Genomic DNA, 14,922 nt, shown 5'->3' with positions numbered 1-14,922 from the left:
TGACCATTATACCTACTACTGTGGGCAAGAATCTCTTAGAAGAAATGGAGTAGCCATCATAGTCAACAAAAGAGTCCGAAATGCAGTACTTGGATGCAATCTCAAAAACGACAGAATGATCTCTCTTCATTTCCAAGGCAAACCATTCAATATCACAGTAATCCAAGTCTATGCCCCAACCAGTAATGCTAAAGAAGCTGAAGTTGAATGGTTCAATGAAGACCTACAAGACTTTCCAGAACTAACACCCCAAAAAAGTGTATTTTTCATTATTGGGGACTGGAATGCAAAAGTAGGAAGTCAAGAGATACCTAGAGTAACAGGCAAATTTGGCCTTGGAGTACAAAATGAAGCAGGGCAAAGGCTAATAGAGCTTTGCCAAGAGAACGCACTGGTCATAGCAAACACCCTCTTCCAACAACACAAGAGAACTCTCTACACATGGACATCACCAGATGGTCAATACTGAAATCAGAGTGAATATATTCTTTGCAGCCAAAGATGGAGAAGTTCTATACAGTCAGCAAAAATAAGACCGGGAGTTGACTATGGTGCAGATCATGAGCTCCTTATTGCTAAATTCAGACTTAAATTGAAGAAAGTAGGGAAAACCACTAGACCATTCAAGTATGACCTAAATCAAATCCCTTATGATTATACAGTGGAAGTGACAAATAGATTCAAGGGATTGGATCTGATACACAGAGTCCCTGAAGAACTTTGGATGGAGGTTTGTGACACTGTACAGGAGGCAGCCAAGAAAAAGAAATGCAAAAAGGCAAAATGGTTGTCTGAGGAGGCCTTACAAATAGCTGAGAAAAGAAGAGAAGCTAAAGGCAAAGGAGAAAGGGAAAGATATACCCATTTGAATGCAGAGTTCCAAAGAATAGCAGTGAGAGGTAAGAAAGCCTTCCTCAGCGATCAAAGCAAAGAAATAGAGGAAAACATTACAATGGAAAAGACTAGAGATCTCTTCAAGAAAATTAGAGATACTAAGGGAACGTTTCATGCAAAGATGGGCTCAATAAAGGACAGAAATGGTATGGACCTAAAAAGGCAGAAGATATTAAGAAGAGGTGGCAAGAATACACAGAAGAACTGTACAAAAAAGATCTTCACGACCCAGATAATCACGATGGTGTGATCACTCACCTAGAGCCAGACATCCTGGAATGTGAAGTAAAGTGGGCCTTCAGAAGCATCACTATGAACAAGGCTAGTGGATGTGATAGAATTCCATTTGAGCTATTTCAAATCCTAAAAGATGACACTGTTAAAGTGCTGCACTCAACATGCCAGCAAATTTGGAAAACTCAGCAGTGGCCACAGGACTGGAAAAGGTCAGTTTTCATTCCAATCCCAAAGAAAGGCAATGCCAAAGAATGCTCAAACTACCGCACAATTGCACTCATTTCACACACTAGTAAAACAGTGCTTAAAATTCTCCAAGCCAGGCTTCAGCAGTACACGAACCGTGAAATTCCAGATGTTCAAGCTGGATTTTGAAAAGGCAGAGGAACCAGAGATCAAATTGCCAACATCCACTGGATCACTGAAACAACACAAGAGTTCCAGAAAAACATCTACTTCTGCTTTATTGACTACGCCAAAGCCTTTGACTGTGTGGATCACAACAAACTGTGGAAAATTCTTGAAGAGATGGGAATACGAGACCACCTTACCTGCCTCCTGAGAAATTTAAATGCAGGTCTAGAAACAACAGTTAAAAATGGACATGGAACAACAAATCAGTTCCAAACTGGGAAAGGAATAGGTCAAGGCTGTATGTTGTCACCCTGCTTATTTAACTTATATGCAGAGTACATGATGAGAAATGCCAGCCTGCATGAAGCACAAGCTGGAATCAAGATTGCTCAGATACGCAGATGACACCACCCTTATGGCAAAAAGTGAAAAAGAATTAAAGAGCCTCTTGATGAAAGTGAAAGAGGAAAATGAAAAAGCTGGCTTAAAACTCAACATTCAGAAAACTAAGATCATGACATCTGGTCCCATCACTTCATGGCCAATAGATGGGGAAACAGTGGAAACACTGACAGACTTTATTTTCTTGGGCACCAAATTCACTGAAGAAGGTGACTGCAGCCATGAAATTAAAAGACGCTTACTCCTTGGAAGGAAAGTTATGACTAACCTAGACAGCATATTAAAAAGCAGAGACATTACTTTGCCAACAAAGGTTCATATAGTCAAAGCTATGGTTTTTCCAGTAGTCATGTATGGATGTGGGAGTTGGACTATAAAGAAAGCTGAGCGCCAAAGAATTGATGCTTTTGAACTGTGGTGTTGGAGAAGACTCTTGAGAGTCCCTTGGACTGCAAGGAGATCCAACAAGTCCATCCTAAAGGAAGTCAGTCCTGAATATTCATTGGAAGGACTGACGCTGAAGCTGAAACTCCAATACTTTGGCCACTTGATGGGAAGAACTGACTCATTTGAAAAGACCCTGATGCTGGGAAATATTGAAGGTGGGAGGAGAAGGGGACGACAGAGGATGAGATGGTTGGATGGCATCACCGACTCAATGGACATGAGTTTGAGCAAGCTCCAGGAGTTGGTGACAGGACAGGAAACGGGGCGTGCTATGGTCCATGGGATCACAAAGAGTCAGACACAACTGAGCGACTGAACTGACTGGAGCCATTTTAAAGGGTGAATAGATAGTGCATACCAGGATCCAGGGGTGAAAATGTCCTACTGTCCGCCTGAGTAAACTGGCCATTCGAATGCATTACAGTTGTTACAAGGTTTTCTGGGGCTGCGGTCCATGGACTCTTACTGGCTACAGATGAGAATGTAGTCACATTGCAGCTGGTGGCCTAGAACACAGGAAAGAAAAACAAAATGCAAGCTAATAAAGCAGCACCCCCCACCACCACCACATACAGGCCATTCAACAGACTTTTAACTATAATTTTTTAAATGTATCACAGTTCTTTCATCTCCCCTCCCCCACCTTCCAATATGGCCTTTACACACACATATTTTCTTTTGCACCAGTGATTTGAGCCTATGCAAGGAACCTACCAGCTTATTTACCAAACTGATTAACAAGGAAGAGAAAGCAATTACAGAACTCTTCCTATTGTTTGCACAGGCTTTGCATAATTACTGTTATTAAGTGAGATTCTCTTTATTAGAAGGTTTCAGCAAGGCTGCGCCCTTTGCATGACACTGTAAGAATATTCTAAGAATTTTATCTCTATGGTTCACAGGCTGAGATTTTACCAACCGGCAGGGGGCGGGGGGGAAGTAGTCCTTGAATTTTGATAACAGACAAAAGCCACCTATTTTCATTTTTCAAAGAGGTACATTTAAAAATTACTAAATATTATTCATTTTATTTCTTATAGAAGTGAATAATGATCAAAAAATTAGTGAGGACATAACCCCAGAGTAAATAATGCTTTCAACTAAATATGTTAAGTTCCATTAAAAATTTACTATAGCAACCCCATTTTTCTCATTTTACTATAGACCAGGGAGGACTTCAATGGATCAGGAACTAATTAGCAACTGAGACTCAGCACAGTTGAAGCACAATATACAGGAGGCTACGTCTGGTTTTCCAAAGATCATACAAAACCTGTACATCATTTAAAAAATCATGGGGTGATGCAGCAACACAAGAAAATACTTACAGGCTAACAGTGCATGAAATAAATATACATCATACTGCATTATGAAAACTAAGTTGTCTTTAAAAAAAAATCACCCACAAATGTAGGGTAGGAAAAAAAAAATCACAGGAAAAAAAATTGTATTTGTCAGGGTTGCACAACTGATAAAATTTTTTCTTTCATTTGCTGTTTCCACCCTTACCCCACTTCCAAAGAAATATTGGAACTAAGCGAGTTTTAGCAAATTATCATGTTCTGTGATTTCTCACTGTCCTGTTAATATTGATGCGTCCAGTAGGGGGCAGTAGCGAACAACACAAGCGCAGAGTGGGAAGTGGTACTTACTACAGTTATCTGCGCACAGGATCTGTAACAGAAAAAGAAAACGGAAGTCAGTAGATTCCTTCAGCCTGGGCAAACTGCAAATCAGAAATAAAGCAGATGAAAATTTAATGACTGGGGTGGGGTGTTAAGAAATGCATTAGGCAAAGGCCTGCCGGCCAGGGCTAGGGCGTGAGGCCACTGAATGTGAGAATCCAGGGTAAGCGCATCCATCTGCAAACAATGGAAGAACTCAGTTACAGGGAGACCAAACGGCTGTTGGCTGTCCAGCGTTTCTTCCCCCGGAAACACTCAATAAGAGCAACTCCCCAGGTCCGCGCTCCTTCCCGTCAGTACGCTGCACTTTGAGGCAAAAGGACATCGCAACAGGAGTTGAGATTCTCTGGACCAAAAGAAAGCAAGCAGGGCCATCCCCACCCCCATCGCCCCTTCCCCAGAGCCACTTTGGGTCGAGGAACGGAGGATATGAAGAGAGACGTGTGGCAGCAGAAATCCACCGCGTTAGAGATGTTCATCGTGCAAAAGTTCACCTTCTATCAGGAGGTGGCAGGAATCTTTTTAAAAATCATTCGGCAAACGGCTTTGTGAAGAATAAATGTTTGAACCAGAGGGTGTCTCCATCTGCCATCTGTAAAGATCCCTGAGGATTCTCAAAGATATTTATCAAGCCCCTATTATTTCCCCACATTTAAAAAGCCTAAAAAAAATTCAAGATTGTTTAATCTGTTGTTTAGTAAAATCACATCTTTCTTGTTAATGGGATATTTCCAATTACGGCCCTTGTAAAGTGGAAAATAATCAAAAGAGACTCCAGTGGAAAAAATGTCCTCAAACCTCCCATCACACTTAGAATAAAATGCAAACTCTTAACCACAGGTTCCCTCTGTTATCACCTCTCATGCCCTTTGCAATGTTCTTGAAGCTGGTTCTCCACAGGAGCCTTTATGCACTGATTCCCTTCTCCAAAAACACTGCCCTCACCCCCTACCCCGCCATCCAGACCTTCCCAGATGGTGCCACCAGCCGATGGAAATGAGCCCCATTCACACTGCTTGACTGGTGCGTTTTCTCCCAGCCTTCACCTCAATCATCGTCAGTCTCCTCCGACAGAAATGCACACTCCAGGAGAACAGAAACTGCGTCTGTGCCCACGCCTAGAATATTACACACAGTAGGCACTCAATACGTGTCACGGAAGGAAAGAACGAGCCTCTCATTTTGCAGAGGAGCCAACCTCTAAGGCCCAGTGAAGGAAAAGATTTCCCCAAAGTTCAACAGCAAGGACAAGGCCAAAGCCGGTCAGGTCCCAGGAGCCCGATTTACTCAGCCCCATATTCCTCCCACTTATCACACAAGTTTGCACTTATCAAATGGAGAAAACAAGAACGTTTGTTCTCGTCTCATGAGATAGGTGGTCAGAAGGGGTCCTAGCCCCAGCCCTGTCTCCCAGGGACCCAGGCACCAGTACTCAAAGGAATCCAGCACTCCTCCCCTCCTCACTCCCTGCCAACCTGCGGGATGGGGTGCCAGGGGGCGGAGGGGGGAGGCAAGGGGTGGGCGAGCCCTGTTGACTTCCCTTCGTGCTCACACACCACTCTCATACTTTCCATTTCCACCGCCGCCATGTACCCTTCAGCCCGCCTCATCTCAGGCCTCAGCGTTTCCAGCTCACAGTCCTCCCTCCAGCCCTCGCCCTCACTCTATGCTCTGCATCCCACATCATCCAGGATGGACCACACGAGGGAGAAAAAGGAGGAATAGGTCACTAGGTAAGCAGCACAGGGCAGTAAACTTTTTTTTTTGCTCCCGCGTTGGAAACCATTAAACTACATCACCTTGTGACCCTAGGATGGCACGTCCCAGCCCTTTACAATGTTACTCTCTCTCTGCCTGGGCATCTGTGTGCTGTGTCCTCACCTGGAAGCCATGCAACCATCCATCCATCCCACCAAATATTGCCTAAAGCAATAAAGATCTGGGCTCTGTCTTCAAACTATTTACAGAAAAGTAAGGGAAATGAGACACATCTGTAAATCAGTCCATCAAGGTAGAAAGTACTGAATTTAACAAGCAACTCTTGAGCGCCTGTGTGTGCCAAGTGCTGGGCTAAAACCTCAGAACTAAAGCAGACAGGCCCCGAGTCACGGGGCCATGGTGGAGCGAGGGAGGGAGGGGGACAGATGGAGTGTGCCCTGGGGTCGGTACCACCTGCCAAGGGAAGTCAGGGAGGCGCACGGAAAGGGGAAGAGTGTCTGTGCATGTCAATCTGGGTCCTCTGCAGTCCGAGACTCGGCAAACACTGACTGGCTGCTGGTCACGACACAGGAAAACGTGTCAAAGAGCTCTGAGTTCTATAGATGAAATTCCCAGAATCAGTCATGGCCAAACACAAGTTTCCCAAGATTAGAATCGTGCTTTGACTCTGCATTCTCAACGCCCTTGGCCCAATATGCACAGAGCGCTTTCAGATACTAACTCACTCCCTCTTCCAAACTGCCCTAAATGGGAGGCTCAGGTCCCTACTGAGCCATAGCACCAGGGTCTGAACCCAGGCAGTCTGACTCCAGTCTGTCCTAAACCACTAGCTTCCAACATAAAGCAACTGGCAAGAAATGTACTAGAAGTAAGGGAAGGTTTAAACATTAACTTCAAAAGATATTCTCAATGTGCCTCTTTAACAGAGCCAGGTACAGTTTCTCCTGGCAACCCTCCCAAAGAAGACCTTATACACCAGGTGTACACACCAGCTGGCATCTCTTCGAGGCTCATGATGAAACAGTAGCTAGAGTGACGTCACCCTAGCTCACGTGGCTTCACATCTTTCCCGGCTTCATTCCCTCATCTTGACCTCAATGGGCCTTGACTTCCCAAATGAAGCATCAGCAGCTTAGTCCTTGCCTTAGGACTCAGGGAATCTAAAGGATGCAAACTAAAACGAAGGACAAGGGTAGGGTACCTAAGAGAAATCTGCAAGGAGTCTCTTGGGGGAATACTTCTTCTCTAATAAAAAGGAAATTCATGGAAGGAAATACCATCCTGCTTTGCTGGACTTCAGCAGATCTGCCCATGATGCCTGGCGCTTCTGCGGCCACTGTGTGACAAGGAAGGAAGAACTCACCCACCAGCTGAGGATGGCTGATGTGGAAAGAGAGAAAACACTTAGATCCTTCTTGCACTTCCAAATCAAGCAATTCTAGATTCTACTTCCAGACTTCTTGGCTGGGGAGATGTAATACCCCATTTAATTTAACTACTTTTGTTTGGGTTGTCTAAGGTTTGCAACCAAAAGAACACTACTTGGAACACTAGTTGACACTATAATGAGCACAAAGCTAGATGACTAATTTTCATAGTAACCTTCATTTTTATAGATAAAGAAAGTGAAAGGTCAGTGACCTGTCCTCCAGGGCTACCGAGCTGGTCAGTGAGAGGCAGACACAGGAGGCCAGTTAGGTCTGCCAGGCCCCCAAACTCTTCCAGTGACCACAGGGCAAAAAGACCCTTGCAAACAACACCCCACAAGGTGCATGGCCTGGGGGACACCTTATGAGTACTTTTTAAAAGAATACAACAGAAAGGGCTTCCCCGTTGGCTTAGCGGATAAAGAATTCATCTGCAATGCAGGAGGCGCAGGAGATGCGGTCTAATCCCTGGTTGCAAAGATGCCCTGGAGAAGGAAATGGCAACCTCCTCCAGTCTTCTTGCCTGGGAAATTCCATGGACGGAGGAGCCTAGCGGGCTACAGTCCAAAGGGTGACAAAGAGTCGGACACAACAGAGCGCAGTCCCTCTCATTCCAGTCATTCAATCAACAGAAAGCTCACCTTTCTAAACTTAGAGCACAGCTGTGCCTGGGGTGAGACGGGAAAAAGCCAGTTTCCACAGATTCCTACGCTGAGCACCAGAGTTAACTGCAGAAAAGGGAAGTGGGGACAACTTTCCGGCAGTGACAACTAAGCATGGTGACGAGAATGACTGCAGCTCCTTCCCCTTCTAAGGGGACACCCGGAGGCACCGGTGGTCGCTCGTCAGGAAGGACTGCATAGAAACCGCCCTGCCTGCAAGTTGCTGTTCTTAGTTACTAAGTCATGTCCGACTCTTTGTGACCCACAAACTGCAGCACGCCAGGCTTCCCTATTCTTCACTATGGAGTTTGCTCAAACTCATGTCCACTGAGTCAGTGATGCTCTCTAACCAAGTCATCCTCTGTCGCCCCCTTCTCCTCCTGCCCTCAGTCTTTTCTAGCATCAGGGTGTTTTCCAAAGAGTTGACTCTTCGTATCAGATGCCCAAAGTATTGAAGCTTTAGCATCAGTCCTTCCAGTGGATATTCAGGGTTGAATTTCTTTAGGATTGACTGGTTGGATCCCCTTGCAGTTCAAGGAACTCTCAAGATTCTCCTCCAGCATCACAATTTGAAAGAATCAATTCTTAAGCCTTCTTTATGGTCTAACTTGCACATCTGTACATGACTACTGGAAAAACCATAGCTTTGACTAGACAGACCTTTGTCAGCAAAGTGATGTCTCTGCTTTTTAATATGCTATCTAGGTATATTAAGTCATAGCTTGTCTTCCAAGGAAAGCATCTTTTAATTTCATGGCTGCAGTCACCTTCCACAGTGATTTTGGAGCCCAAGAAAATAAACTCTGTCACTGCTTCCACTTTTTCCCGTTTCATTTGCCATGAAGTGATGGAATCGGGTTCCATGATCTTAGTTTTTTGAATGCTGAGTTTTAAGTCAGTTTTTTTCACTCTCCTCTTTCACCCTCATCAAGAGGCTCTTTAGTTCCTCTTTACTTTCTGCCACTAGAGTGGTATCATCTGCATATCTGAGGTTGTTGATATTTCTCCCGGCAATCTTGATTCCAACTTGTGCTTCATCCAGCCTGAAATTTTGCATGATGTACTCTGCATAGAAGTTAAATAATCAGGGAGATAGTACACAGTCTTGACATACTCCTTTCCCAATTTTGAACCAATTCATTGTTTCATGTCCAGTTATAATTGTTGCTTCTTGGCCTGCATACAGCTTTCTCAGGAGGCAGGTAAGGTAGGCATCCCCATCTCTTTAAGAATTTTCCACAGTTTGTCGTGATCCATACAGTCAAAGGCTTTAGCATAGTCAAGGAAGCAGAAATAGATGTTTTTATGGAATTCCCTTGATTTTTCTATGATCCAATGGATGTTGGCAGTTTGATATCTGGTTCCTCTGCCTTTTCTAAATTCAGCTTGTACACCTGGAAGTTCTTGGTTCACATACTGTGGAAGGCTAATTTGAAGAATTTTGAGCATTACCTTGCTAGCCTGTGGTAGTTTGAACATTCTTTGGCCTTGCCTTTCTTTGAGACTGGAATGAAAACTGACTTTTTCCAGTCCTGTAGCCACTGCTAAGGTTTCCAAATTCGCTGGCATGGTGAATGCAGCACTTTCAAAGCATCATCTTTTAGGAATTGAAAGAGCTCCACTGGAATCCCATCACCTCCACTAGCTTTGTTTGTAGTATGCTTCCTAAGGCCCACTTCACTTCACACTCCAGGATGTCTGGCTCTAGGTGAGTGACCACACCATCGTAGTTATCTGGGTCACTAAGACCTTTTTTGTATAGTTCTGTAGATTTTTGCAACTTCTTAATCTCTTCTGCTTCTGATAGGTCCAGACTATTTCTGTCCTTTATTGTGTCCATTCTTGCATGAAATGTTCCCTTGGTATCTCTAATTTTCTTGAAGAGATCTCTAGTCTTTCTCATTGTACTGTTTTCCTCTATTTCTTATGTTGTCCACCTAAGAAGGCTTTCTGATCTCTCCTTGCTATTCTCTGGAACTCTGCATTCGGTTTGATATATCTTTCCCCTTTCTCCTTTGCCTTTTGATTCTCTTCTTTTCTCAGCTATTTGTAAGGCCTCCTCAGACAACCATTTCACCTTTCTCATTTCTTTTTCTTTGGAATGGTTTTGGACACTGCTTCCTGTGCAATGTTACAAACCTCCATCCATAGTTCTTTAGGCACTTTGTCTACCAGACCTAATCTCTTGAATCTCGTGGTCACCTGCACTGTAAAATCATGAGGGACTTGATTCAGGTCATACCTGAATGGCCCTCACCCAGAGCTCCAATTCCAGGTAGGGAAAGAAGCAAGCATTCCAGAGGCTCCATCTCATTTAACCCTCACACGAGTCTGTGAAAAAGGAATGAGCATTCCCATTGTGCAGATGAGAACACTGAGGCCAGAGAATGCCTTAGGTCACAGAGCTCAGAAATTCCCTGGCTGGCTGTTACGAACTTGCCCCAGGCACTGGAGTGAGAAGTGCTTCACGGTGAAGAAAAAAAGGCACTTTCCACTTGCTACCTTCCTCTGGGAAGAAATTAAACCAGATAAAGTGTGTTGAGCCAGCCCACGAGCGAGGGGCACCTCTTGCTCCCAGTCTTCTCCCTCCTGGCTTAAGGAGATCCAGCAGGGAGTGATGAATGAGCCCACCCTGTGGCAAGGACTCAGGGGACACCAGAAGTCACAGTCCCGGTGCTCAAACAGAAAAGGGGGGCAGTGTTTGCATAAAAGACATTGGGGGTTAACAGCCACACCACTCTCAATAGCTTGAAGGTGGAGACAACCCACCATCCACTGGCAGATGAGCGGAATGTGTATACATGTGCAAGGGACACTGTTCAGCCTTAAGAAGGAAGGAAACTCTGATTTATGCTACAATGAGGATGGATGCAAAAACATGACACCAAATGAAGGAAGTCAGACACAGAAGCAAACAGACTGTGGTTCCATTTATACAAAATGTCCAGAAGAGGGAAATCCACAGAAACAGAAGGCAGAACTAGCGGTTGCCAGGGGACAGAAGATGGGAAGGGAGAGTGACTGTTCACAGGTACTGGCTTTTCTGTGGGTGGACAAAAATGTTCTGAAACCATAATCGATGGAGTGGTGGTTACACAACATGGTCAGTGTACTAAATGTCACTGAACTGCACACCTTATAATGGCTAATTTTATGTTATGTGAATATCACCCCAATTAAAAAAAAAAAAAAAGGCAGTGAGTAGGTGACTATCATCAAGCTGAGCCGCTGGGAAGGAAGAGTTAAAGGTGGCTTCTAGCAGGACGAGGGTGGGGGAGGGAGGAGAAGATGAAGGTAAAATAGGAAGGTTTTGAAAGGTGGATTTGGACAGTTGGAAAAGGGGGAATGAACCTCCCTGAACCAGACATTAGATAGCATGAGCTAGGCAGGGCTTCCCAGGTGGCGCTAGTGGTAAAGAACCCACCTGCCAATCCAGGAGACCTGAGAGATGCAGGGTCAATCCCTGGGTCAGGAAGATCCCTGGAGGAGGGCATGGCAGCCCACTCCAGTATTCTTGCCTGGAGAATCCCATGGACAGAGGAGCCTGGCAGGCTACAGTCCATGGGGTCGCAAAGAGTCAGAAATGACCAAAGGAACTTAGCATGCACGCCATGCACACCTTGATCTGGCACTGCTAACCTCCAGAATCAGGAGAAAATAAAAAAGAAAACATGAGGTGAAGCGTCTGATCAGAAGCACAGTGGGGACCTCCACTTCCAGATGCATTCTGAGGATAAAAAGGAAGGAACTCAAGTTTACTGAGCGGCCACAGCATGCCAGGCACTGAGCTGGGCTTGCTGTGACCTTTGTCCGAGCCCAGACTCATGGAATCTTGGTTAAGAGCCAGGGCTCTGGAACCAGACCAACCACCTGGGTGAAGTCATTCAGGGCCACCGCTTACTGGCAGTGTGACTTTGGGCAGGTAGCTTAACCTCTCTGTCCCTTGGTCCACATCTATGAACAGGGATGAAATGAAATAAAACGATCTCTTTAGCCACTATTACTACCATCATTACCTGGAATCTTCACAGCAACTCTGCAAGGTATTTTATCTCTATTTTACAGATGACACCAAAGCTCAGACTCCACTGACATAACCAATAGGCAATTTGAAACACATCCTTTCCAAAGTGTATAAATAGCTGAAGAACCCAGTTACAGAGGTGGGCAGGGAGGTCCAGAGGCACTCAGGGGCTTACCCAAGGACACACAGCAGTGAGGAAGTACCAGAAACAACCCAGGTTTTGACCTCAGCCACTCCAGTCAAGACTCCCCAGAGCCTTCTCTCCTGGGAGGCAGACCTGGATGGAGTACACATAGCCCGCCCATGTTCCCGCTTTCCCCCTGCAAAGTCACCCATAGAGGTGGCCCAAGGCTTCTGCAGGCCCCCAAAACTGGGCTAAAGGGGCCCAGAGAGAAGAGAGACTACGCTCACTGTCCAAGGAGGAAGACATACCAACATACGAGAAAAGACTCTAAGACTGTCCTCAGTCTGCCAAGGACTATGGAGCTACCCCAGGGACAGCAGACAATGGTCCACCCACTGGCCAACCAGATGGCCGAGCATTAACGACACCCAAGAACACCCAGCACTGCACGCCAGTCTTCTGCTTCTTTTCTAAGGAGCAGACCCTCACTGTCGAGACATCCAGCCTTTTTCATCATCCCCCTGCCCCGGGGATGTGTTCTTCCTTCACAGCCTCCTCTGGTCAGGCTGATGAGCCGAACCCTCTTTGGGAACCACACCCAGTCCTGAAACTTTGGTTCCAGTCACAAGGGTCTTCCTCCATGCCCAGAGAAAACAAAACTGCTAACACCGCCCTCGGTACCATCCCAACTCAGCCAAAGCTACAGTGGTCCCATCAGTGGTCCACGTTGAACTCTGGATTCTTCCTGCCAAGCAGCTAAATCACAGGAATCTCACTAGCTACATTCACCTAAAGTTTCTAAATGCCCCCCAGCTCCTCTTCAGGTAAACGCTCCTCCTAGATACACAGCAAAACAGACCTGGACGTGTTCTCTTCCCCCTCTCCAAGTACTGGGTTGGAATGAACTTTTTGGCCAACCCAATACCTCTGTGACTGCCCCATCACACCTGTCTCCCCGCTCCCTCCCTGCATCCTTTGTGGGTACACTCAGCGGTCATGGCCTGACGATGCTTGGGTGTTGAATGCACCTGGACTTCCCACTTCCACACTGTGGCCACCCAAAAACAAACCTCATAACCCTCAGCCCGAACAGAAGACAGCACTGTCCTTGGGCTGAAACAAACCATTTCCCCTTTTATATCTTGAAGCTCTCAGTAGACACACACACACACACACATTAAGAAGTGCCTGCAAAGGATTCTATCTGCTGCAGTATCTACAATCCCTCATTTGAATATAAAAGCCCAATAGCTAAATTAAAGCTCTTTGTGCACAACCAGCCCTATTCCTTCATCCACACACCTGGCTGCTTCTCTCCGTCTCTCCTTTCAATGCATAGTGGAAAGTTAATATAGAACTGCTAGATTACCCTTTCTAAAACATGCCAGTGTTCATGGGGAGCCTGGTGGGGACAGATGACACGCTACCAGGGTAACTGAGGAGAGTTTCAAAGGGTCTGTTTACAAGGGTGTGATGGGAACCCAGCAAGGGCTGGGTGAGAGTTTTAGCAGCCGTGGGACCAAACAAGGTAAGGGGCTGAGGGGCCAGCCCAGCAGGAAGCGGCAGACTGAGGGCACTCATGGTACAGCCCGAGGAGGGCAGCCTCCTCCTGGCAGGCGGAGCAGGGTGGAGGTGGGCGGGGGGAGGAGGCAGGGGCCCGCAGCTGCACACAGAAGGGCTGAAGCAGAGATCATGTCACATCACCGTGGAGGTTCACCACTGTGAACGTCGCAGGCACGGCCCAGAGAGGTGATCAAGAGGTTTAGGTTCCACTTCCCCTGGCACTTGTGAGCTCAGGGACTTGGCTGGGTCTCACCGAGCCATCCATTTCATCCGCTGAAAAGCCACAGAAGGACATATGCGATCCACAGCCCACCTCGGTATTCTCCTGAGGCTCTAATGAAACCAGGTTGCTAAAGGCCCAATGTCATAGCCTTCCTCCTGCCTCAACAAACTCCAAAGAGGCTACGGGACATCCAGGCTACTGGATGACCTTCTATGACCCCTCCAGCCCCAGGATCTCCCCAGGCTCTGAGTCCCTTTCAGTCCCAGCCATTTGTGCCCTTTCCTGGAGGCCTGGCACAGCACCAGGCCCTGGGCTGGATGATACCAGGGCACATAAGGTGGTTCGGACTCACCAAGAGCCACGGGCAGGACCAACATCAAAGACAATGACCATGCAACACTGAGAGGGAGCCAGGAGCCCCCCAGCGGAAGGCGGGGGCGCTGAGGGAGGGGAGATACAGAGGGAGGCACATGGGTGGTTTGAGAGTGATCCCACGCGGGAACTTCACGCCAGTGGAGTCGACTTCCAACAATATTGACTAAGCCCTTGACCACTGGCCGACAACTGCGCTACAGGTATCACATTCATCATCGCCTTTAGGAGGCTTATGACAAGGACCTGGGAGGCAGGAGCTGTGTTGATCCCTGTTATACAGATGAAGAAACTAAGCCTTGGAAAAGCTAAGTTCCTGACCCAGAATCCTACAGCTAGGAAGACTAAGGTTCCCGCTCAGGTCTGTCTGACTCTGAAGCTCTTGACCTTAAGGACTCCAGGGAGCCCTAAGCTGGTTCGTACCCTGGACAAATCTCACCTGAGGCCACAGAACCCAAAGGCACTTCCAGGGCTGCACGCCACAAACCCTGCCTGTCACAGACCCTGTGGTCAGGTCCCATCCATCTATTTAAATGGGCTGCATGAAGAAGGATTCTGCACTATTCTCAAAAGGAGCAGAGTCTGAGGATAAATTCACAGAGCCTGGATTTCAGCAAGTGACAGAGCTTCAGGTTTTCTATTACACACGTTCAGAGTTTCAGGGTGGGTAATAAGTGACTGAATAACACAATGGGTAACAATAGATTCTTTATCCTTCTAACACCAAGCCCGCACACCATATGACAATAGTTATTTTTACCCACTGACGTAATTAACCAAACTGCGAAC

At 46.4% G+C, this 14,922-nt stretch overlaps 1 protein-coding gene across 1 annotated transcript in view; it reads right to left on the bottom strand.

Annotated features, from left to right (window-relative positions):
* The window catches only part of PTPRJ (protein tyrosine phosphatase receptor type J), a 178,141-nt gene that overhangs the window by 52,465 nt on the left and 110,754 nt on the right, over positions 1 to 14,922 (bottom strand). The window contains exons 2-3 of the mRNA XM_059875172.1: positions 3,987 to 4,008; positions 2,693 to 2,839 (exon numbers count right to left, since the gene is read on the bottom strand). Of these exons, the coding sequence (XP_059731155.1) occupies positions 2,693 to 2,839; positions 3,987 to 4,008 (169 nt within the window). The remainder of the gene's footprint in view (positions 1 to 2,692; positions 2,840 to 3,986; positions 4,009 to 14,922) is intronic.

This window comes from Bos taurus, chromosome 15 (assembly GCF_002263795.3).
Source record: "Bos taurus isolate L1 Dominette 01449 registration number 42190680 breed Hereford chromosome 15, ARS-UCD2.0, whole genome shotgun sequence".
NCBI lineage: Eukaryota > Metazoa > Chordata > Mammalia > Artiodactyla > Bovidae > Bos > Bos taurus.
The sequence above is the reverse complement of the archived record's forward strand: the minus strand, read 5'-3'. Positions and strand labels throughout refer to the sequence as shown.